This window comes from Molossus molossus, unplaced genomic scaffold (genome assembly GCF_014108415.1).
Source record: "Molossus molossus isolate mMolMol1 unplaced genomic scaffold, mMolMol1.p scaffold_m16_p_1, whole genome shotgun sequence".
Lineage (NCBI taxonomy): Eukaryota > Metazoa > Chordata > Mammalia > Chiroptera > Molossidae > Molossus > Molossus molossus.
The window spans coordinates 90,092,275-90,119,082 of NW_023425344.1; the positions used below are offsets into that span (position 1 = coordinate 90,092,275).

Below are 26,808 nucleotides of genomic sequence, written 5' to 3' on the forward strand. Positions count from 1 at the left end.
GTATAACCAGTAGTCTTGCTTACCTTAATTGGTTTTCCTTGAAACGTTTTTACTTCTTCTCGCAGATATTTGTAAGCCTGAGGATAAAATCATCCAAAATACCATTGTGTCAATCTTACAAATAAGATGAACTAACAATTAATACCTCAAATAAGGAATTATATAGTTAAAATACAGTGGACAAGAGCTAGAACTGTGATTCTTAACCTTCTTTGGGCCACAGATGCCTTTAAAAAACAACAACCTGATAAGATCTATGAAATCTACCCCAAATTCTCATAGACACCATCTATATACATTTTGTAAATATTAACAGATACCACAGGCTAAGAATCCTGACCTAGGGGAAACAACAAGAGCCGATTTCCTAGTAATAACCCCAATTTGAAACTGGGATTACAGTTTGGGAAAGGAAAAGACTAGGATTGCAATATTCCAAAGTCCTCCTTCTCCAAATCCCACTCCATAACACTGAAAACTCTGATCCACTTGCTACCTGATCCTCCTAGTCCTCCTCCCAATCTAATTAAAGCCCATTTTTCAGATGATCATTTCTCTCCTCTGAACCTCTTACATTCATACCATTTAACACTGAATATTCTGCAAGCTTCATTTACGCATGCTACTGTTTCCCAAAAAAAGTCTTCCTTTAAGGGCAGGGAGACCATCTTAACTCCTGTGTCGCCTCCCAGAGCCTTGGTGCCCTTTCAAGTACCTTGTAACACACGTGATGCTGAGTGAAAAATAAAGTCAGGTTTAAATTTCCCAAAACATTTGCCAATTATTAAAACTTTTCACTGCCCAGATACTAGAACAGAACTAATTGTTGTTTGTCTTACATGTCCTTAGACTATAATGTCACATGCTTTTCATACCGCTACAAAAACTGTCTACACAAATACACACCTATTTAAGTTTCTACAACTTGATTTCCTCTGCACTTTATATTAAAACTTAATCCCACAATGTAATAAGTAATCTCAATGCCCAAATTTAACTCCACTATGTACTAATTGTTAAGTACTGGTAAACTCTATACTTCTTGAGGACAAGGAGCTTACCTGTTGTGCATCAGCTTCTGTTTCAAATGTAATAAACCAATTATCATTATAGGCAAATTCACAGTTTATAAATTTTGGTAAATTATCTCCTTTAAATAGTGCTTCTACTTCCTATGGGAAATAGAAAGGTTAGAAATTAATTTTCAACCATGCACCAAATAAAAAGGATGCATACTCTCAAGACAGATCCTTAGAGTCTAACATACTGATATCCAGTAAAGCTCCTTCAAAACAGCTCAGGAGTTCAGTGTGCTTCCAGGATTAGGGTCCCATTGCCACAGGAAAGTAAGTCCACAACTTACTGACAGCTTTCTCTATCCCCAAGATACCAGTAAGCTAAATTAATGTGAAAATATTACATCATTTTACCAGTAGGTGGGGTGGGGGGCTGATTTTGAGAAATTTAAAAATTAGCTGGACTTTTGCTTTCAGCCAAGAGTAGCTAGACTTATCCTTCCACATGAAACAATTAAAAACAAAAGACAGCCCTGGCCAGTTTGGCTCAGTGGTTAGAGCATCGGCCTGAGGTCCAGAGAGACCCAGGTTCGGTTCGCGCTAAGGGCGTGTACCTCAGTTGCAGTTTGTCCCCAGCCCTGGTTGGTCGTGCGGGTGGCAGCCACTCAATGTGTCCCTTTCACGTCGATGTTTCTCTCTCTCTCTCTCTCTCTCTCTCTCTCTCTCTCTCTCTCTCTTCCTCTCTCTCCCTCCCACTCTATCTGTACAAAAAATGGAAAAATGTCCTCGGGTGAGGAAAAAAAAAGACAAAATACATAAAATAAGTTTTCACACAGTGGACCTCAGGCCGTTCAGCACAGGTGAGATCGGGAGAACCCAGCTCACACCTGGAGTTTCCACGCCACCGTGCTAGGAGGGTGAGCAAAGTACAGCACACCCTAACCCAGCCCTGCCCCTCCAGGGCCCTTTTCAGGGCACACAGAGGGCCCTGCCTCAGTCAGAATAGGGAAATCAAGTCTATAGGAAAAGAAGCTTTGCTCCCACCTACCAAACACCCCTAAGGACCAAAGTGCTTCCAAGTCAGTCAAATGAACCTCAAAACAAAGCTCAAGAATATTCAGAGGAAGGACTACAAAATATTACAGTCCAAGATGCCTGGCATCCATTCAAAGTTTACCAGGTAAGCAAAAAAAAAAATTTTTTTTAAAAGAAAGAAAGAAAAATGTGACTTACAATGAGAAAAATCAAATCAATCAAAAAAAAATTACAAGCTCTACAGGAAGACTTTTCTTCATTCTCTCAAGACACAACTGTCAGTTGACTATACAGCGCAACTCACTTTAAACATTTGGACAAGTCACAGATTTTATAGCAATTCTGCAACAGATTACTTTTGATTACTCAAACTATCAAATACTGTGGCTTCCTAAAATTACTGCCTAAGTTAGAAGTTCTCAAATTATGATCTCCAAACTCCATTTACATAAAAAATGCCTTTGGCCCTGGTCGGTGTAGTTCAGTGGTTAGAGTACTGGCCCACACACCAGAGGGTCTCAGGTTCAATTCCAGTCAAGGGCACGTACCTGGGTTGCAGATTCAATCCCTGGCCCTGGTCAGGGAGTGTCTGAGAGGCAAACAATCAATATGTGTCTTTCGCATCGATGTTTTGATGTTTCTCTCCCCCTCCCACTCTCTCTCTAAAAATCAGTGAAAAAAATATCCTCCAGTAAGGATTAACAAAAAATAAGTAAATAAATAAAAGATGTCTTTGACTTTTTACTATGACAACATCTGCACTGATGCAGGCCTATCAGCTCAAATGAAGCACATGCTACTCTGGTGTTCATTACACTCTTCACAATGTCCCTCATCATGAAAATATTTGTTTTTAAAAGTTTTGTTCTTTATCTTAACTTGTGGGTTTATTATTATTACTTTAAATAAATATTTAAATATTTAAACCTTTTCTTTTAATTTCTAAATACCGAAATCACCATTGACTATTATTTTAAAATGTAAAGTGTGTAGTGGATTCTAAGACCAAAAAAGTATGAGAAACACTCTCACATATGAATCACATTGTAACTATCAGTGTATAAATCCTAGGAATAAAGTATTACTGTGCGTATGCATTCTCTAAAATACACGCTCCAGAGAAACACAGAATTAAACAAAAAACCCACAAAAAAAACTTCCAAGTAGCCTTCTGAGGAAAAATGACTTACTTCTACAGGGGTGGATTCAGAGATTTCACGTAATATTACTATGCAACGATTCTGATTTGGCCTTACTTTTTCTCCCTTCTCATCCACTTGGACTAAAGGTAAAGCTATAAAGAGAAGAAAAATGAATGGTAAAACAAAATATTTTAAAAAACCAATGATTTACATTCTGTCATGATATAATATATATACACGATGTAACTAAACACAATCAAGAAACATGTATACAATTGCAAACTAACAAAAAGTTTTTTTGTTTTGTTTTGTTTTGTTTTTATCCTCACCCGAGGACATTTTTGCATTTATCTTCAGATAAAGTGGGAGAAAGAGAGGAGGGAAGAGGGAAGAGAGAGAGAGAGAAAGAGAGAAACATCGATGTGAAAGAGACACATCGACTGGCTGCCAACCACAAGACCCCAACCAGGGCTGGGGACAAACTGCAACTAAGGTACGTGCCCGTAGCGGGAACCAGGTCTCTCTGGACTGCGGGCCAACCGCTGAGTGAAACCGGCCAGGGCAAACTAGCAAAAAGTTTTAAACTAATCTTGCATATTACATTTCTCAACACTATAGAACACGAGAATTTTAAAAGACCTGTAAGAGCTATTATAAATGTAACACTATGAAACAAAGGTTATAAACAACTCAAATAACTAACAATTACAATTCAGGGCTAATGACTTTTCATTTGTATAAGCCGCCGAAACAAAATAATTTTCTGTCTTATTATGACTTTTTATGTTGACTTCACAAGAAATAAAGAGTTTTTAGATTAAGAAAGCTGCTGGGCTTTACAAGTTGGTCAGGTAGAACCAAACTCAACTGATACATAAAATCAGTTCCTGGTCTAAGTGAACTTTCAAAGAAAACCCAACACTGGAAAGCATAACATTATCTCAAGAAACAGTGGTATTGTTTTCAGAATTCAAACTTCATGGATTATGTTTGCCAGTTTCTTCATTATCTGTTTCAATAATTTAATGATCTTAAGACATTTGCCTAAGAACAGAAAATACAGGATTTGTAAATTTAAAAAATCCAACTATGTGTTTGTAAAGATGTTCATCTTTTCCTACTACTGTTAAGCAAATGCACACACACACACACAAACCTTCACTGACTGTTCACAGTACAAATAAGCCAGGGAGAATATGTAAACAATTTGCATAACAGTCAGATGAAAAGTCACGGCAGTAACTCACAGAAATGGGACTTTATTTTACACTTGGTGATGTCCCATCATTTAGAAATATTTGGGTGGGGTGGGGGGCATACACCACACTATGTTCTTTGTCAAGGACACCCATCAGAGCTGCTCAGTAGAGCACTCCTGAGGAGGGAGACTATAAAAATTATTCACCCAGTACTTGTAAACCGTATTATAAAAAGTAAATTTTTATAATGAAAAATAATCCCATTTTTTAAAAAATCCAACATATCATACATTTAATATAAAACTAATTCCCACTGAAGTCATCCTGGGTAGGAGGGGACAGACGAAAATGTTACAAAGGGCACAAGGATACTTTGAGCAGTGGTGAATGTGTAATCTTAATCACAGTGAAGGTTTCACTGATGCATACATATGTCCAAACTCATCCAACTGCATACTTTAAATATGCACAGTTCACTGTATGTCAATTATACCTTGGTAAAGTGGTTCTCAAAAAATAAATAAATAGCCCTGGCTAGTCTGGCTCAGAGGTTGGAGGTTAGGCCCACAGACCAAAGAGTGGTGGGTTTGATTCTGGTCAAGGGAGCGTTTGGTCCCCAGCCTTCGTTGGGGTTGTGCAAGAGGCAACCAATCAATGTGTCTCTCTCACATCGATGTTTCTCTCTCTCTCTCCTCTTCCCCTCCCACTCTATCTGAAAAAATCAATGGAAAAATATCCTCAGGTGAGGATTATAAATAAATAAATAAATAAATAAAATGGTTAGGTTGCAGAAGGCTCAATCTGCAAAACAAACTAGGACACCAACAAACTATACTTGTGACATGGCAGGTAACTCTTTAAATACCACATTTCCTGAATCACTATGGGCCTCTGATGGACCCATCTAAACCTTCCTTTGATGTTGCCAAAATCTAAGAAACAACCTCCTTTAAAAAAAAACCAATTTCACCAAAACTTCAGCAGGAAGGTGAAATTTAAAAGGAACTACTTTGGTGGTCAGAATGCTAATTAAAACATATTCTACTTAACCTTAAAATATCACTATTTATTTTTCCATTCATGTCACAGCTTCTTTCATCTCTCCACTGGCCTTTTCCACTCCCTGGACTGATGATCAGTTATGGAGCCCATCAATGCCCAGTGCCATGAGCACTTCACCAGACCCAGAGGTTGGTCAGAAAGGCCCAGGTGGCAAGGCAGATTCCAATTGCCATGAAGGGTCTTAGCACTGAATGGTTATGGATCTAATGAACACACCAGTGAGAAAAATGCTGTTAAGACCAGTTACAATGCAGCCTAGACTGTCATTCACTTACACCTCAGCACTTCGACAATCAAGTCCAGGTCGGTGCTGAGCTTCTTGATGTGGTCCAGATTAGCCACTGTGGTGATTGGCACATACTGATCACTGTCCATCTGCGATATAAGGTACATGTCACTAGCAAGGTTCTCCCTGCAGAAAGAAGACAATCTCGCTTAATTAACTCTTCTGTAAGAGGAAGATTTGCAAGGATACAAGCATGGCATGATGTCACTTCAGAGTTAGTTAGATCCAACTCCACCTGTTACCTGCCTTACAAAGACACGTGGGGAGGCAGAGAGAGCAAAAGTAAAAGTATACTGCATTTTATACAATCAAAATTAATGAGCAAGTAAATCTTTACAAAATGTGTTTTATAGCTTATCAGTTCTAAAGAGTGTTTTAAGAAGCTTATTAAAAACATAAACATAATTTTTTTAAAGTAAGGAAATACAGCTGAGAGAGTAAAAAACAAGAAAAATATTAAAAGATGTGGAAAGGCTAGTAAGTAAAGGACTTGCTGTTCAGTCTGATACACTTGCCAGAGAAGCAGCAGATCCAACTCTGGTTTCCTAGCACTTTCTAGCAACCAAGATTTAAAAAAAAGAAAGAAACCTGATCCGGGTCAGTGTGGCTCAGTGGTTAGAGTGTCGGTACCAGCACTGAAGGGTCTCAGGTTTGATTTCCACCAAGGGCAGGAACCTGGGTTGCAGGTTTGATCCCCGGCCCTAGTTGGGGTCATGCGGGAGGCATGTTTCTCACCCTCCCCTCCCCCTACCTTCCTTGGGCTCTTTCTAAATATCAATGGAAAAAAATATCCTCAGGTGAGAAATAACAACAACAAAAAAAGAGACCCAGATAACAATCATCAAGATGTACTGTGGAGGACTGTGAGGAACTCTGGCCTAGAGCTCTCCAGCATGTCAGAGGTTACTTACTATTGTAGATTTCCTATTAATATATGTACACAAACATAGATAGTAACAGATACACACTCCTATGTAAAGCATCACATCTGTATATAATAACCAATCACAACACCACAGATACTAGGTACTAGAAAAACCACTACTGTCCTTACCTGGATAAGCAGAATTCCAATGTTTTTTTAAGTACTTCTCGGGGGTCTTCCTGGCTTTCTGATTGAGACTCATTTCCTCCTACATAAAAGTAATAATCAACTCAGAATAAATGGCTTAAAATTTACCAAGCAGATGATTCAGTACAGCAATTCTAATGTTATCAATATACATATTAATTCATCTAGTGTATAGAGAATATAAGAAAAATGTTCTTCTGCCTACTAAAAAGGAAAGCAGAAGCAAAAAAAACCAAACAAACAAAAAGCCCTATCCCCCAAACAAAACACAGTTTCGAAAAATAATCTGAGTATATTAGCAAAGTTTAGCAGGTACTTTTTATCACATAATATGCACAATTTTATTTACTGCTTTGTCTCAATTCTAAAAAAATTTTCAGGTACACAATAACAACGCAGATACTAAAGCAATAATAAAATATAAAGGAAAGACTCAAAATAAGGAGAGATAAATACAGGCAAAAAATCAAGGATGGAGGCTACAAGGACCACACAATTCCTACACTAGAGCCTTATAAGCAAGCCTTTCAAGTTCCAGATACTCAAAGTCACAAATGAGAAACTATGGAATCACAGGGATGCTACTGAGAACACTAAACAAACAGATCCTCAAAAGGAAACTTTACAGTTGAAAGAACTAATAAACCTACTCCAGCCAGGTGTTCATGGTCAATATCACAGTGATAAATCATGCCGATACTATGTACCCTTAACATGATGGGTTAAAAATGGCACTTGACCTCTGTGGTCTTTTTACAGTCGTCCCTCGCCACTTCGCACTTCGACACGGCTTCACTCCATCGTGGTTTTTTCAAATTCTAACCTAGGATAGAGTGAAGCCACGAAAGTCGAAGTGCAAAGTGGTGAGGGACAACTGTATAGTAAATAAAAAATCCTACTTCATGGAAATTCATTTATCACGGTAGAGTCTGGAACTGATTAACTGTGATAAACGAGGGCCGACTGTACCCTCTAAACCCGTAACTCTGATATGATCATGAAAAAACATCAAACAAATTCCAATAGAAATAGAAGAGTACCATACAAAATAAATGACCAGTCTTCCTCAGATTATCAAGGTCATCAAAAACAAGGAAAGTCTAAGAAACTGTTACAGCCCAGAGGAGCCTAAGACAACATGACAACTAAATGTCATGCAGTTTCCTAGACTGGTAAAATGTACTTAGTTCACAGATTGTGGCAAATTATCATACTAATAATGTATGATGCTAAGAATAGAAAGAACTGCTCTGGCTGGTGTGGCTCAGTTGGAGCATTGTCCTGTAAATAAAGGTCTTGGGTTTGATTCCCAGTTAGGGTACATAACCTGCGTTGCAGGTTCAATTCCCAAGAAGGGTATGGGAGGCAACCAATCAATGTTTCTCTCACATCAATGTTTCTCTCTCTCTCGAAAATGAAAAAAAATAATAAAACCATGCCCTCAGGTGAAGATTTAAAAAAAAAAAAAGAAAGGGCCCTGGCCAGTTTGGTTCAGTGGTTAGAGCGTCGGCCTGTGGATCAGAGCCCCAGGTTCCGTTCCTGCTAAGGGCACATACCTCAGTTGTGGTTCATCCCTGGCTCCAGTTGGGGTTGTGTGGGTGGCAACTGGTCGATGTGTCTCTCTCACATTGATGTTTCTCTCTCTCTTCCTTCCTGCTTTATCTGAAGATAAATGCAAAAATGTCCGCAGGTGAGGATTCAAAAAATGAGAGAGAGAAAAGGAACTGGATGCCTGGTTTATGGGAATTCTCTTCCTATTTTTCTCAATTTTTCTATAAGTCTAAAACTGTTCTAAAACAAATGGCAAAATGATAGACTCAAACCTAACCATATCAATTACCACAGTAAGTGTTAATGTTCTAAACACTTGAATTAAAGGCAAATATAAGATTTGACTTTTTGTTTAAAAAAACAACAAAAAGCAAGACTCAACTGTTATGTTATCTATGATAAATGTACTCTAGTAAATATAAATACCAAAATAGGTTAAAAGTAAAAGGATGGAAGAAGATACACCATGCTAACACTAGTCAAAATAAAGCTGAGGGACTATATTATTAGACAGAGTAAATGCAAAGCAAAGACAATTACCAGGGATAAAGAAGGTTGTTTCATAATGACAAAGATGTCAATTCATCAAGAGGTCATAGCAATCCTACAACAGAGCTCCAAATACATGAAGCAAGAACTGGGAGAACTAAAAAAGAAGTAATAGACAAATCCAAAAACTGGCCTCTCTTAATAATTGATAGAACAAATAGGCAGAAACCAGAAATATAGTAGACTTGAACAAGACCTGACTGATATTTACAAAACCCCCCTATAACAACAGCAAAGTACACATTCAACTTTAGTGCAAAGGGAACATTTACTAAGATTGCCCATATTTTGGACCACAGTACATCTAAATTAATTCAAAAAGATTCATGTCATACAAAGTATGTACTTTGACCATAATGAGATTAAACTAGAAATCAATAAAAGAAAATTCCCTGGAAAATCTTCAAGTATTTAAAACTAAATAAAATACTCCTAAATTACCTGTAGATTAAAAAAAAAAATTAGGATGAAAATTAGAAAGAATTTAGAACTGAATTTTAAAAGAAAGACATGTCACAATTTGTGAGATTGTGCTAAGGCAGTACTTAGGAGAAAATACATAGAACTAAATGGCTGTATTTTTTATATCCGAAAAAAAGAAATGGCACCATATCATTGAGCTCAGCTTCTGTCTTATAAGACATTAGAAAAAGAACAAATTAAATCCTAAGTAACGAAGAAAATATATTATAAAGACTAGGGGAAAAAACAAAACAAGAAGAAAAAAAAAAACAATTGAGGAAAATCAATGAAACCAAATAGTGGTTTTTTGAGAAGATCAATAAAATTGACAGACCTCTAATCAGTTTGATTGGGGTGGGAAAAGAGAAGACACAAATTACCAATTAACAGAAATGAGTGATGTGACAGATTCTACATATTAAAAGGATAAACAGAATAATATGAGCAACTCTATATAATAACTTTGACAATTAAATGAACTGGTCCAAATCTTTAGAAGATATAAGCAACCAAAGCTCCCTCAAGAAAAAATAGATAACCGGAGAAGCCCTATAAAAACAAAACAAACAAACCCGTAGGGAACACCTTCCCACAACAAAACTCTAGGCTCATGTGGCTTCACTTCTTAATTTAAGGAAGAAACAATAAACTCACCAAAAAACTGAACAGGAAGGAATACATCAGAAAAAAAAAAAAAAACAGACCAATTTTACTCATGAACACAGATGTAAAAATTCTAAGCAAAATTTGACCAATCTAATCTAACAATATATCAAGTATATTACATCATAACCTAGTGAGGCTTACCTTAGGTCATTAAGTTTGGTTAAATGTTTGAAAAAAAATCGATCAATATATTCACCTCTAACACACTAAAAAAGAAAATATATATGCCTATCATCACAAATAGAAGAAAAGCAAGACATATTCCAAGAACCATTCCTCATAAAAATTCCTAGCAAATCATAACAGAAGATTCCTCATCAACATGAAAAGGTCATATATTTAAAAACAACTAACATCACACTCAATATGAAGACTGTTTTCCCCCTAAGATCAGTCAGATGTTTGTCTTACCACATCTGTTCATCCTCACAATGGAGGATCTATCCAGAGCAATCAGGCAAGATAAAGCAATAAAAGGCACTAGACTGGCTAGGGAATAAAACTGAATTTATTCACAGATAACTTCACGTCTGTGTAGAAAACCCAATGGAATCTACAATAAAGTTCCTAAAACTAGTAAACGAGTTTAGCAAGTTTATAGGGTATAATATAAATTATAAAAATTAATTATGTATCTACATATAAACAATCACAAATTAAAATTTTAAAAATCACTTACAAAAGCACCCAAAAAATATGGAAAACAAAGATTGGACAAAAGATGTGAAAAACAAGTACACTAAAAAAAGAAAAAACATGCCCCAGCTGGTTTGGCTCAGCGGATGGAGCGTCGGCCTACGGACCAGAGTCCTGGGTTCGGTATCTGCTAGGGGCACATACCAAAAGAAAAAAAAGAAAAAACAACACCAAGAGAAATCAAAGACCCAAAGAAGTGGAGACATAGGCCTTGTTCATGAGTACTGCCTTAAGACATCCATTTTCTCCAATTGATCTAAATTCAATGCAATTCCAATAAAAATCTCAGCATTTGATAGACAATAACCAACTTACTCTAATTTGTATGAAAGTGGAAAGGAACTAGAAAAGCCAAAATAACTCTGAAAAAGAACAAAATGAACAGGCTAACACTACTTGTTTTTAAGAATCAGTTACACTGCCCTGGCCGGTTTTCTCAGTGGTTAGAGCATCAGACCAAGGACCAAAGGGTCACAGGTTTGATCCAGTCAAGGACAAGCAGCTGGGTTGCAGATTCAATCCCCAACCCTGGTCAGGGTCATGTGGGAGGCAACCAATCAATATGTCTCTCTCACATAGATGTTTCTCTTTCTCTCCCTCTCCCTCCCTTACACTCTATCTAAAATTTAATGGAAAAATATCCTTGGGTGAGGAGGGAAAATTACAGGAATCAAAACAGGTGGCAATGCCGTCAAAACAGACTAATAGATGCCCACTGTATGGGAGAACATATCTGCCAATGATACATCTAATAAGGGGTTAATTTCCAAATAAAGAACATACACAACTCAACACCAGGAAGACAACACAATTAAAAACTAGGCAAAAGACCCGAATAGACACTTCTCCAAAGAGGACATACAGATGGCCAACAGACATATGAAAATATGCACAATGTCACTAATCAGCAGAGATGCAAATTAAAACCACAATGAGATACTACCTCACACCTATCAGAATGGTTATCATCAATAAATCAACAAACAACAAGTGCTAGTAAGGTCGTGGAGAAAAGGGAACCCTCATATACTGCTGGTGGACATACAGACTGGTGAGGCCACTGTGAAAAACAGTATGGAGTTTCCTCAGAAAATTAAAAATAGAACTGCCTTTGACCTAGCAATCCCATGTCTGGGAATATAGCCTAAGAAACTCAAAATACTAATTTGAAAGAATATATGCACCTGTATGTTCATTGCAGCATTACTAACAATAGCCAAGATCTGGAAACAGCCCAAGTGCCCATTAGTACATGAGTGGATAGAAAAGCTATGGAATACTACTCGGCAGTAGGGGGAGGAAAAAGCAATCTTAGCTTCTGTGACAGCATGGATGGACCTGGAGATTATTATGCTAAGTGACATAAGCCAGTCAGAGAAAAACAAGTATCATACGACCTCGCTTACATGTGGAATCTAATGAACAAAATAAACTGCTAAACAAAATAAAAACAGAGGCAAGGATACATGGAACAGATGGATAGCTGTCAGAGAGGAGGAGGGTTGGGGGTCTGGATGAAAGAAGGTGAAGGCATTAACCAAAAAACATATATATGTAATATACAGACACAGGTAACAGAGTGGTGAAAGTCAGATGAAAGGGGGGGGGGGGTAGGTGGAGGTGGGCAAAGGAGGGAGAAAATGAAGCCAGAAAGAGACTTTGCTTGGGGTGATGGGTGTACAATGCAGTGTGCAGATGATGTTTTATTGAATTGCATACTTGAAACCTGTATAGTTTTGGGAACCAATGTCACCCCAATAAATTCAATAAAAAGAAAATTATGGTGATGCTTTCCACAGCTATATACCAGATTCAAACTTTATCAAATTGCACACTTTTAATATTTTATACTTCAGAAAAGCTGTTAAGTAAAACAGAGAAAAACAAGTATCACATGATCTCACTTATATGTGGAATCCAATGAACAAAATGAACTGGTGAACAAAATAGATCCAGAGACATGAAGCATGGAACAGAATAATGAATCTCTGAGGGAAAGTGGGGTAGGGGGGGAGAGATTAACCAAAGAATTTATATGCATATATGCATAATCCATGGACACAGACATAGTGCTGTGAAGGCAGGGGGCTGGGGGTGGCATGCTAGGCAGGGGGGTATCACTAGTGGAATATGGGGGGGGGGGTCTGTAATACATCCAACAATAAAGATAAAATCAAAATAAATAAGAAATGGTCCAAATAAAAAAACAACAACAACAACAAAAGACTAATGAAACAGAGAGCCAGCCCACAGATAAACCCGCAAACATAAACAGATGGTTCTGAAATGGTAACAAGGCAGTGCAATGGTGAAAGAAGAGCCTTTATAGCAAATGGTACATTTCCACATGTGGGAGAAAAAAGAATTTTGATCCACACTTAACAACAAAAATTAACTTGAAACTGTCCACAAGCCTAAAAACTGTAAAAGTTAAAACCACACAAATTCTAGAAGAAAACCTCTGTGACCAGCATTAAGCAAAGACTTCTTAGGTACACCACCAAAACCAAGATTCTTAAAAGAAGAAAAAAAGATAAATTAAACTATATTTTAAAGAACTGATAAACTGGACTATATAGAATTTGTAAACTGCTTTTCAAAATCTAAAACTATTAGAAGAACAAAAAGACAAGTCACATACTGGGAGAATGCATTTGCAAATCACATATCTGATAAGGAATTGTGTCTAAAATACATAAGGAACTCTCAAAACCAATAAGAAAATGGGCAAAAGACCTGAAGAGATCCTTCACCAAAAGACATATGCATATAAAAAGATGCTTGACACCACTGGTCATTAGGAAAATACAAATTAAATACACAGTAAGACTGCCCTAGCCGGTTTGGCTCAGCGGTTACAGCGTTGGCCTGCGGTCCAGAGAGATCCGGGTTCGGTTCTCGCTAAGGGCACGTACCTCAGTTGCAGTTTGTACCCGGCCCTGGTTTGGTCGTGCGGGTGGCAACCACTCGATGTGTCCCTTTCACATCAATGTTTGTCTGTGTGTGTGTGTGTGTGTCTCTCCCCCCCCCCTCCCTCCCACTCTATCTGAACAAAAAATGAAAAAATGTCCTCGGGTGAGGATTAAAAAAAAAAAAAACAACACAGTAAGACTCTACTACCTACCTTTTGGAATGGCTAAAATTTAAAACAAGACTGACCATATTAAGTGTTGGTGAGGGTGTGGGAGCAGTTGGGTCTCTGATTCACTGCTGGAGGGAACACAAAGGGAGCCACTATGGGACACAGCTTCACCATTTCTTTCTTTTTCATTTTTAAAAAATATGTTTTTATTGATTTTTTTTTTAGAAGATAGAAACATTGATGTGAGAGAGAAACATAGATTGGCTGCCTTCTGCATGTCCCCCACTGGGGATCTAGCCTGAAACTCTGACATGTGCCCTGACTAGGAATTGAACCAGGACCTCTCAGTCCATGGGACAATACTCAATCACTGAGCTACACTGACCGGGCCACAATTTGTTTTTTTAAATATTTTTCTTTATTGATTTTTTTAGAGAGAGAGGAAGGGGAAGGGAAAGAGAGAGAACATCAATCGGCTGCCTCCAGCATGCCCCCACTGGGGATCAGCCCACAACCTGGGCATGTGCCCTGACTGGGAATCGAACTGGCAACCTCTTGGTGCATGGGTTGTTGCTCAATCACTGAGCCACACTGGCAGGACATGGGCCACCACTTTTTTTTTTTGATCCTCACCCAAGGACATTTTTGCATTTATTTTCAGATAAGAGTGGGAGGGAGGGAGAGAGGAAGAGAGAGAGAAACATCGATGTGAGAGAGACACATTGAGTGGTTGCCACCCACACCACCTCAACCGGGGCCAGGGACAAACTGCAACCTAGGTACTGCCCTTAGTGGGAACCAAACCCGGGACTCTCTGGTCTGCAGGCCGATGCTCTAACCGCTGAGCCAAACCGGCCAGGGCTGGCCACCACTTCTTAAGCAGATAAATATATGCCTACTAGATGATCATCTATTCCATATCTACGTATTTCCCCAAGAGAAACAAAAACATGGATCCATACAAAGTCTTGTTTATAAATGTGAATAGTAGTTTTATCTGTAATATAATTTCAATCTTCTTGAATTTGTAGAAACTTACTTTGTGTCCTAACATGTGGTCTATCTTTGACAATGCCCCATGTGCACATGAGAAGAATAGATACTCTGCCACTTTGGGGTGAAATGTTCTACAAATATCAATTAAGTCCAACTGATCTAGTTCGTCATTTAAGGACTCTGTGTTCTCGTTCATTTTTTGTCTAGAAGATCTACCCAGTGGTGTCAGTCAGGTGTTAAAGTCACCCACTATGATTGTATTGCTATTGATCTTTCCCTTGAAGTCCTACAGAAGTTTTGTAATACACTTTGATGCTTCTGTATTTGGTGCGAATATGTTTACCAGGGTTATATCCTCTTGTTGGATTGATCCCTTTAATATTATGTAGTGATCTTCGTTGTCTTTTATTATGGCCCTTGTTTTTAAGTCTATTTTATCAGATACGAGTATTGCTGCACCAGCTATTTTTTCATTTCCATTTGCCTGGAAAAATTTTTTCCATCCCTTTACTTTCATCCTATATGAGTTTTTTGTTGTGAGGTGGGTCTCTTGTTGACAGCACATATATGGGTCATGTTTTCTTATCCAATCATTTACCCTATGTCTTTTGATTGGGGCATTTAAGCCATTTACATTTAAGGTTATTATTGATGGATCCTTTTAAGTTGCTATTTTTATTTTTGCCTCTTTCTCTCTCTCTCTCTCTTTCTTCTTATAGCAGTCCCTTTAGCATTTCTTGCAGTGCTGGTTTGGTGGTGGTAAATTCCTTTAGCTTTTTTTTGTCTGTGAAGCTCTTTATTTCACTTTCAATTTTTAATGATACCCTTGCTGGAGAGAGTAGTCTTGGATTCAGACCCTCGCCTTTCATTACTTTGTATACTTCATGCCACTACCTTCTGGCCTGCAGTGTTACTATTGAGAAATCAGCTGACAATCTAATGGGAGCTCCCTTGTAGGTATGTAACTTTCTGTCTCTCTCATGCTTCCTTGAAGATTTCTTCTTTGTCTTCAATGTTTGCCATTTTAATTATGACATGTCTAGCTGTCAATCTTTTTGAGTTCATCTTGCTTGGGACTCTCTGTGTTTCCTGGACTTCTTTGACTTTTCCCTTCACCAAATTAGGTAAGTTTTTGTCATTATTTCTTCAAACAGGTTCTCTATTTGTTTCTCTGATTCTTCTCCTTCTGTTATCCCTATGATGCGAATGTTGTTACATTTTGTATTGTCGCAAAGCTCCCTTAAGCTCTCTTCCTGCTTTTAAATTTTTTTCCCCATTTTCTGTTCCATTTGGGCATTTTTTTCTACATTGTTTTCTAACTCACTGATTCAGTCTTCAGTTTCTTCTAATCTACTATTGAATCCTAAGGTTATTTTTCATCACAGATGTATATTTCAATGCATGTCTCCTCAAAGTGGGAAATTCATCATTAATGGCTCATGTTAACGTTTATAGAACTTAAGCAGTGGGAGGTTGTTGCACCTAGCTTTCAGCTCATCATAACTTTGCAGCTGAATGATTTTGTGTTGTAGGTTATCAGGAACATTCCACATTGAATGGTGTAGCAAAGATGTTCAATTCCATTTGTTTACTTTTCATATCCTTGAATATTTCATTAAATGCCTCAATTAGTTTTGCACATTCACCAGCATATTCAACTGATGTAGAAGTCTTTCGTCCTTCCAGAGTGGGGCAATACACCTTGTTATTCTTTTAGAGTTGCACTTTACACAGCCTTACTTCAGCTTCAAAAGATTTCACGTATGGAAGCAGGGAACTGAGAAGCGGGTTGGGGCCTTACAGCTTGACATTCAGCTCTGAGAGGTACTTGGTAATGTCCACCATGAATGCTAAATCAGAGCCACTTGCTATCACAGAGTTCCCTGACAGGTTTTCCCTTCATCTCTATTAACTGCTTGACTTCATCCTATAATTCATAAAACCTCGTGAGCATGTTCCCATGACTCAGCCACCGCACTTCACAGTGATAAATGAGATCAACATACTCAGAGTCCAGATCATTCAATAACTCCTTAAACTGGTGGTTGTTAAACCCTCTCCTTCTGACAGAATTTATATATGGCATTACTGTTTTTTTGTCTTACTTATTCTTATTTATTTTTTCTTTATTGTTGAGAGTATTACAGATATTCCCCTTTTCCCCCCATTGACCCCTCTCCTCTCCTACCCCCTTCTTTCCTTCCCCCATATTATTGTGTCCATTGCTTATGCATATATGCAAATAAGTTCTCTGATTCATGTTCCCACCCCACCACCCATCCCCCTTCCCTCTGAAGTCTGTCAGTCTGTTCCCTATTTCCATGTCTCTGGATTCACTGTCAGCTTATTTTGTTCATTATAGTCCATAAATAAGTGATGTCATGTGGTACTTGTCCTTCTGTGAATGGCTTATTTTGCTTAGCATAATACTCTCCAAGTCCCTCCACGTATGACAATACTGCTGACATCACACTGTTGAGCTGCAACAACTGTGCACAGAGACTTTCTTGGTGTATGATGCAGTGGCATATAATTAAATCACTTCAATCAAGACTGAGACAATTCAGTTCTTTCTAGACAAATGCAATTAACCCTTTTTGCAAGTCAACCATGGCTGGAGCTCCATCTGTAGTAAGGTCACTTAACTTTTCAAATGTTGGCTCAAGTTTTTTTGTTGATCAAACAAGTCTCTCAAACAAGTCCTCTTGTAGTGCTATGCATGGCTTCCAGTGACAGTAGGTCTTCTCATGCATCAAACTCTGCAGTAATCCCACAAATGAAAACAGTCAATTGGGCAATATTTGTTATGTCTGTTGTCTCATCACAAACCAGAGAGAAAAATTGAAAATCTCCTGCAGAATCCTTCAATGTTTTTTGAACATCTTCCGGTAATTCAGTAACCCAATCTGAGATGGTTCTACAAAACAAACTAACACTCTGAAACAATTTTATTTTGTTTGGTGCTAACATATCTGCAGCAGCCACCACACACTCTTTCACAAACTCTCCCTATACATGAGGCCTCAGTTTCTTTACCATTAGCATGTTCACTACATAACTTGTCTGAATAATGTTGTCTCTGTCACAACAGGGCCAAATGAGAGTGGCTTACTGTAATTCCAAACTCCGCTGAAGAGCATTGATTTTATCCAGGCACATTTGGCCTCCCAATTCATTGAGTTCAGCATGCTTTGAGCTGTAATGATGCTCCATATTGGCTTTTTTCATTACTGCTAATGCATCACCACAAACTAAGCACACAGATTTGCCTGTGACTCCAACAAGAAAAATATAATAATTTGTCTGTTTCTCTTGGAAAGATTGACACACTGCATCAACTTTTCTTTGTAGTCGCCATTTGTAGGATGTCACCCCACTTAAGTTTTAATAACTATCCTGTGTATGTATTGCCAGCAACGTGATTATTTTGTTTTGATCATTGTTCTAATCCTGCATCTTGGATTTGGAACATATTCAACATTTGTATCATTGACTCTTGAGGTCTTTTCTGTGTACTGTAATTTCCTCAATCTTCATCTGAGATTCAGTTTTTGTGAGGATTGTTGATCGTGGACATGTGGATAAATGATAGATTAACGTTATCTTCTGTGTTGACAAAGAAGTCGACAACATCGTTGTCAATCATCAGAGGCAAGGTCATCAACATCGCGAGGAATCATCACATCTCATCTCATCATCACCAGATCACCGTAGTTTTACCACAGTGTGTTAACACTTTCGTAACATGTACACTCCCAGCCAATGAGAAGCATACAAATCTGTCCCATCATGTACTTGTGTGTCCTGTCTATCCTGTAATGAATGGTCTTTGCTTGTCCCTCAAATTTACATAATTATGATTCACTTAAGATAAATTTATGTTGCTATAAAAATAGTTCCTAAATTTATTGATTTTTGAGTCCCACCTATGGTTGCCTTGGCAGGGCCAGACCAAATGATACTGTGGGCCTTATACAGCCTGCGGACCAGATGTTCCCCATCCCTGCTTTAAGGGGAAAAATAACCAAATATGTGATGCCAAACACATACATGGTGCTTAGTATGTACCTCTCGTGTAACAACATTTTGTAGTATATAACAATGTTTGGTAGTGAGAACATAACAACATAAAAAGGGAGGGTGTACTTTCTCATTCATGTACCTTGTCTAATTCAAGTGTATCTCTAGACAGAATCACCTGAGAGACTGAGCACGCTTCACCTGCATCAGTTCTGCTAGCCAACTTAGGGGAGTCATTCCATTTGAGTTGCCCCATTCAACCATCAGTGAGAGTGCAACCTACCTCTTAGGTCTGTGGGGATTTTAGATCAAGCCAGAAACAAACTTTGTGGTGTGCTTCGGTGTCTGATAACCTATAAGCATTTTTATATCTGTCCACATTTAGCCCCGCCCAAAAGAATTGCTCTCTTCTCCTTCTTCCTTTCTTCTTCTGAAAATAGCTTTAAATACCCCTTTAAAAAGAACCAACTTGAGAGTGAGCTAGGGTGTGAGAGAGTGTGAGTGGACGTGAAGGTGGACGACCAAACCCAAGCAGTACAGAGACACAGAACAGAAGGTTCCTGTGCTGTGGACGGGAGCGGCCAGCTACCACAGGAAGCGGCTCTTCAGGGCACTTCGCCCTGCACCGCGGGGAGGTCCCACAATTTTAGAAGATCCCAGGTCTTCCCTGGGAGGAGGCTGCGGAAGCGGCTAGGGCCCAGCAAACTGAGCCCACCTGGCACCATCGGACCAGTGGACACTCTGTATCAACACAGACTGGTGCACAGTAGTGGAGCTCCCAAAGTGCCGGTCGCGGAAGCTGCAGACAGCTGGGAGCCCAGCACCATCCCCCACAGTAGCAGCCTGATCAGAGTCCCGATATACCCCCCAGCAACAGAGGCTGGGGAGCAGACATCTTTCCCCAGACAACAGAAGCACAGACCAATAGCTGAGACCACCCCCCAAAACTATAGGAGTTGAGCCACACGGGGCAGCAGAACTCCCCTGCCATCATGGCAGGACCTGGGGCTCCACAGGGGCCTGTGCGGTCCAGCAGCTCACAAGTCCAGAGCCCGAGAGGGACTAATGCAGTACAGCTGCCGGTGGGTCCTGCAGGGTGCTGGGACACCAGAGAAGCCCATGCGACCCAGCAGCCCACAACAGTGGTGGGAAGCCAGAGCCTGAGAGGAACTGGTGCGATCCAGCTGCCTGCCCACAAGACCTGCAGGGTGTGGGGGCATCAGAGAGGCCTGTGCAACCCAGCAGAGACTGTGTGATCTTGAATAAACCAATAACAACAAAAGAAAGTGAAGATGTAATCAAGACTCTCCCAGCAAACAAAAGCCCAAGCCCAGAAGGCTTCACAGGGGAATTTTACCAAACATCCAAAGAACTAATACCCATTCTCCTCAAACTATTTCAAAAAATTCAAGAAGGAAGACTTCCAAACTTGTTTTATGAGGCCAGCATAATTCAAATTCCAAAACCAGACAAAGGCACTACAAAGAAAGAAAACTACAGGCCAATATCCCTGATGAACATAGATGCCAAAATCCTGAACAAAATATCAGCAAATCAAATACAGCAATACATCAAAAAAATTATTCGCCATGATCAAGTGGGATTCATCCCAGTGATGCAAGGCTAGTACAATATCTGCAAATCAGTAAATGTAATACACCACATAAGCAAAATGAAAGTGAAAAATCATAAGATCATATCAATAGATGCTGAAAAAGCATTCGACAGAATCCAGCACCCATTTCTGATAAAAACGTTCAGCAATCTGAGAATAGCGGGATCATATTATCAATATAATAAAGGCCATATATGAAAGACCTACAGCCAACATCATACTCAATGGGCAAAAATTAAAAGCATTTCCCTAAGAACAGGAACAAGACAAGGATGCCCACTTTCGCCACTCTTATTTAACATAGTACTGGAAGTCTTAGCCACAGCAATCAGACATAAAGAAAAAATAAAAGGGATCCAAATTGGAAAGCAGGAAGTGAAACTGTCATTATTCACAGACGATATAATACTGTATGTAGAAAACCCCAAAGACTCCATCAAAAATTCACTAGACTTAATAAATGAATTTGGCAAAGTAGCAGGATACAAAATTAACACCAAGAAATCGACGGCATTCTTATACACCAATGATGAACTCACAGAAAGAGAAACTAAAAAAAAAAATCTCATTTACCATCGAGGCAAAAAAATTAAGATTCCTAATAATAAACTTAACCAAAGAAATAAAGGACCTATTTGCAGAAAACTACAGGTCATTCAAAAAAGAAATAGAAGAAGATATAAAAAAGTAGAAGCACACACCTTGTTCATGGATTGGAAGAATTAACATTATTAAAATGTCCATACTACCCAAAGCAATCTATAGATTCAATGCAATCCCCATGAAAATACCAACAACATACTTCACAGAACTAGAACAAATACTTCAAAAGTTCATATGGAACCAAAAAAGACCTTGAATAGCCACAGCAATCTTGAAAAAGAAGAACAAAGTTGGAGGGATCACATTACCAAATTTCAGGTTATACTACAAAGCCACTGTAATCAAAACAGCCTGGTACTGGCACAAGAACAGCCAGATAAATCAATGGAACAGAAGAGAGAGCTCAGAAATGGACCCAAGGCAATATGCTCAATTAATATTTGACAAAGGAGGCAAGAGCATACAGTGGAGTAAAGATAGCCTCTTTATAAATGGTGTTGGAAAAACTGGACAGCTACATGCAAAAAAATAAAACTAGACCATCAACTTACACCAAACATAAGAATAAACTCAAAATGGATAAAAGACTTAAATGTGACTCATGAATCCATAAAAATCCTAGAGGAAAATGTAGGCAACAAAATTTCAGACATCATACACAGCAGAATTTTCACTGATACATCATCTAGGGCAACAGAAACAAAGGAGAAAATGAACACATGGGACTACATCAAACTCAAAAGCTTCTGCACAGCAAAAGATACAATCATCATAATGGAAAAGCAACCCACTATATGGAAGTGAAAATCCACACCCCAAGGAGGTATCACCTCACACCAGTTAGGATAGCTTTTATCAAAAATACAAAAGATTACCCACTGTATGGGAGAGCATAATTGACAATGATATACCAGATAAGAGGTTAATTTCCAATATATATAGAGTGCTCATACAACTCCACAAAAGGAAGACAAAGAACCCAATTAAAAAATGGGCAGAGGAACTAAATAGACACCTCTCCAAACAGGACATACAAATGGCTAAGAGACATATGAAGAAATGCTCAACATCACTAATCATCAGAGAGATGCAAATTAAAACAACAATGAGGTATCACCTCATACCTGTCAGAATGGCCGCTATCAACAAATCATCAAACAAGTGTTGGCGAGGGTGTGGAGAAAAGGGGACTCTAGTACACTGCTGGTGGGAATGGAGACTGGTGCAACCACTATGGAAAACACTATGGTGTTACCTCAAAAAATTAAAAATTGAACTTCCATTTGACCCAGTGATCCCACTTCTAGGAATATACCCTAAGAAGCCTAAAACACCAACCAGAAAGAATATATGTACCCCCATGTTTGTAGCAGCACTATTTACAATAGCTAAGATCTGGAAACAGCCCAAGTAAGTGTCCATCAGTAGACGAATGGATAAAAAAGCAGTGGTACATATACACAATGGAGTACTATGCAGCTGTAAGAAAGAAACATCTCTTATCCTTTGAGACGACATGGAGGGACCTGGAAAGTATCATCCTAAGTGAAACAAGCCAAACAGAGAAAGACAAGTATCATATGATCTCACTTATTTGTGGAATATAATGAACAAAACAGTCTGAGGAATGGGGTAGTCCCAGAGACGTGGAAGTGGGGTACAGACTGACAATCCCCAGAAGAGGGGGTGGTGGGGAAGAGATAAACCACAGAACTTATATGCATGTATGCATGAACAGTGGACATGGACAACAAACTGGGGACAGGGCAGGGAGAGATGGGGAAGGGGGAATCAGTGGGTGAAAAAGGATAAAATAAAACTGACAAGTAGAGAATTGACTTCCATGACAACACTGGAAAATCTTGGCCCTTCATTCAAATCTTGGCCCTATCATGTCTAACATGTGGCCTTTTTTGTCTTTCTTTCTTTCTTTTTTACTTTTAGAGAGCGAGGAAGGAAGGTGAGAGAGAAACATTGACATAGAGAGACATTGATTAACTGCCTCCTGCACACACCCTGGGATTAAACTCACAAACTGAGTATGTGCCCTGACCAGGAATCAAACTCACAACCATTCGGTGCATGGGACAATTCTTCAACCAATTGAGCCACACCAGCTAGGGAAAGGCACCTTGAATAAAAAGAATGTCTATAACAGAGGAAAGAAAGAAATAAAGAAGCCTAAAATAGCATCAGTTTTGTATATCTCCTCCTTACCTTCCTCTAATGAGAACTGAAGACATTTACACATCCCCACCCATTCTAGGGTTTTATTGGCTTAGTGCTAGAATGGAACTATTGAAGATACAGTTACAGCCTTTGTTGTATTTGTATTCTGAACCAGCACCCAATATATGATACTATTTTCAACATAGAAATAATACATGGGTTCAGGTACTGAAGGATAAAAACAAAAATAATACCCTACAAACCCTGAAACACCAATCAGAAAGAATATATGTACCCCCATGTTTGTAGCAGCACTATTTACAATAGCTTAGATCTGGAAACAGTCCAAATGTCCATTAGTAGAGGAATGGATAAAATATCTGTGGTACATATACACAATGGAGTACTATGCAGCTGTAAGAAAGATCTCTTATCCTTTGAGACTTCATGGAGGGACCTGGAAAGTATTATCCTAAGCGAAACAAGCCAAACAGAGAAAGACAAGTATCATATGATCTCACTTATTTGTGGAATATAATGAACATAACAGTCAAGGAATGGGGTAGTACCGGAGATGTGGAAGTGGGGTACAGACTGATAATCCCCAGAAGAGAGGGTGGTGGGGGAGAGATAAACCACTGAACTTATATGCATGTATGCATGAACAATGGACATGGACAACAAAGCTGGGGACAGGGCGGGGAGGGGGGAAATCAGTGGGTGGGAAAAGGAGAAACAAATTAAAGAAACAAAAATAAATTAATTAATTTTAAAAATAAATAAAATAAAAAGAACTGACTTTTTACCCTGGCTGATATGGCTGAGTTAGTTAAGCCTTGTCCCGTGCACCAGAAAATCATAGGTTTGATTCCCAGTCAGGGTGTATGCCTGGGCTGGCTGTGGGCTAGATCCCCAGAAGGGGGCATGGAGGATGCAGCCAATCAATGTTTCTCTCGTCCTCTCCCTTACTCTCTCTCTAAAATCAAAAATTTTTTTTTTAATTAAAAAAAAAAAAAAAAAAGAAACCAACTTTTTCTGTGCTTGATTTTCAAGTTCACATTAATGTTCTCTGTGCTCTCACACTCTGCCCCACAATAGATCTTCTGCTTCTCTCAGTTCAATGGGATTCACTTTGTAGGAAGTGCTCAGGTCTCACTCTTTCCGTGATGCCTTACTAGACCAGAATGCCTCACCTATGTCCACAAGGGAGTTTACAGTAGAATCAAAGGGAGTAATTATAGACACGTTGTGCAGGGAAAGATTTACCAAACTGAATTTTTAAAAGTAACATAAAAAAGCCCTTACTCTAACAGTGATGTTTTAAGACTTCCCGAGTGGTTTTTACTCTGTAGGTTCGAACTGAGTGCTGCTGCCGTGTTGGCCTTAAAGGGCAGAGTCCCTCCTCAGAGCTGCCTCCTGGGGTCCAGCAGGCGCCGGGCTCATGCTCACCTGGGCCGTCTCTCGCTTGAACTAGGTTCTTACCCACACTTGGGGAAAGATTTTGTATATTTTTTCTCATTTGGTTTTCTTTACTGGTTTCTGGCTTTTATTCTCAATATATTTTTGCTAAACTTGTTTTAATTTAATAAGTAAAAGAAATTTTTTTTAAATTTTTACAAAAGCCCTTACTCTACATGAAAATGAATTAATAAAGCAGCTTTACCTGTATCGCTGTTTTCAGGCAGAGATTCATATTCGGAGTGATCCAGAGCCAAAGTGTTCATGGCTGTTTGGTCCGACTCCTGTAACTCTGACAGTGCTGCATTCTCATGACTTTTGTCACCATCACCATTGGCATCCAATTCTGAAATTAGAGATTTTACCCCAGAAGGTAGGGTTAGGAGAGTAACTTTCTATTAAAACAAAACAAAACAAAACAAAACAAAAGCTTATTTTGCAGTTAGTTCAAGTTTTTTAAGTTGATGGTGAAAGATCACCTGGCTCTTAAGTACTGTCACAAACCAGGACACAAATTTTAATTAACAATTTCTTAAAGATGAATTAAAGGAAATCAAAGACCAAGCCTGAAGAGCAAAGCTGCTTCTCACAGCATTGGGCTCACCACTCACCCTCCTGGCTGTAGCTAGGGCGCTGGCAGAGTGTGTTCTCCCAGGCTGCGCTCACACCACTGTCTGCTGCACTACCTGCCTCCAAATGTAACACAGGTGTCCCCCATACTTTTGCATTGGGGTTTAGCTCTGAAACCTTGGCTGTTGGTACCTAAGGAAAAAATTGATACATATATATATATATATTTGTATCCAAATTCCAATCAAATGCAATTATATTTATCCAGAGTTAAAATGCAGAGAATTTATGCTAAAAAGGTTGAGCACATCTACACATAATTTGGGGATGAAATCAGGGGCAACAGTAACAAAAGTGGATGCATTCAGAACTCAAGTTAATTCCTCACGAGAGTCTAAGTTCCTACTGAGTGCAAGGCTCTCTAGAGACATTAGCTAATAAATAACTACTGATATAATTAATCATCTCTGCTCTAGACTACCCAACACAATTCACAGAACTGCAAATGTGAACAGAACACAGATGGATAAAATTTGAAAATATCTCCAACATTCATATAAATAAAGGACGTAGAAAATGAAAGTTCCTCCAAGAACAAAGGTCTCTAACAGATCTGTCAGAAGGGTGCTTGATGGGGCAACTCTGGGATCATTTCCAGGATCACCGGCCTCTTGCTGTCCAGACACCCCAGACACTTCTGCTCTGTTTGTCCGGAACACTCTAGCAAGTACTCACACATCTACCACCTTCACCTAATTTAGGGATTGGTGAAAGTCATTTTTTATTAAACCAACAATCACCCCAATTTTTCTTCTCCTGCTTACAAACCTTGAGCGGCTCCTCAAATCTAAGGAAAAGTTAATGTCCCAAGTGTGGCTTCTTCCCAAACTAACTCCAGTTCTGCTGCCACAACTGTTTAGCAAACACAGCCAAATTATTTGCCTTTTCCCAAAGTACCTGAGCCTTGACCCCACTGTATAGAGTCAGAGCTTCTAAAGGGAGGGATCAGAGTCCTGGTCCTTGGAGCCCTCGAGCAGTGGCAGACAGGAGCTCTGAGCTGAGTTTAGCCTCACTACATGACCCCAGAGAGGAGCACATATTATCCGATACTCTCCTAATGTAAACTGTGTCAGGATAAGCCATCAGAGAAACCACACATAAATTAACAATCTTAAAAAAGACAAAATAAATTCACTCTGGCTGGGTGATTAAAGTTTGAAGTGAAAAACAACTATTTCTGAAATTGACAGTAGAGGCTGATGTGGTTAAAACTATGGTATCTACTTTATTCATATTTAGGAGGCAAGGGCAATAAACATCATGCCCACAGAACTAGACGCCTCAGTGAGTGCCTACCTGGAATTCTTTTTATTCTTTTATGTATTGGTGAATGAGCAAAGAACAGGGTTCCCCTTCTCTTTCAAGAATACTATACTCGCCCTGGCCGGTTTGGCTCAGCGGTTGGAGCGTTGGCCTGCGGTACAGAGAGACCCGGGTTCGGTTCCCGCTAAGGGCACGTACCTTGGTTGCAGTTTGTCCCTGGCCCTGGTTGGTCGTGC

The 26,808-nt window shown here is 39.0% G+C and overlaps 1 protein-coding gene across 1 annotated transcript in view; it reads right to left on the bottom strand.

Annotated features, from left to right (window-relative positions):
- LOC118623913 (la-related protein 4B-like) overlaps window positions 1–26,808 on the bottom strand; it is a 64,287-nt gene that overhangs the window by 20,817 nt on the left and 16,662 nt on the right. Inside the window, exons 4-10 of the mRNA XM_036251735.1 lie at window positions 25,291–25,441; window positions 24,885–25,025; window positions 6,795–6,873; window positions 5,730–5,866; window positions 3,242–3,345; window positions 1,062–1,172; window positions 24–77 (exon numbers count right to left, since the gene is read on the bottom strand). Coding sequence (XP_036107628.1) covers window positions 24–77; window positions 1,062–1,172; window positions 3,242–3,345; window positions 5,730–5,866; window positions 6,795–6,873; window positions 24,885–25,025; window positions 25,291–25,441 — 777 coding nt within the window. The remainder of the gene's footprint in view (window positions 1–23; window positions 78–1,061; window positions 1,173–3,241; window positions 3,346–5,729; window positions 5,867–6,794; window positions 6,874–24,884; window positions 25,026–25,290; window positions 25,442–26,808) is intronic.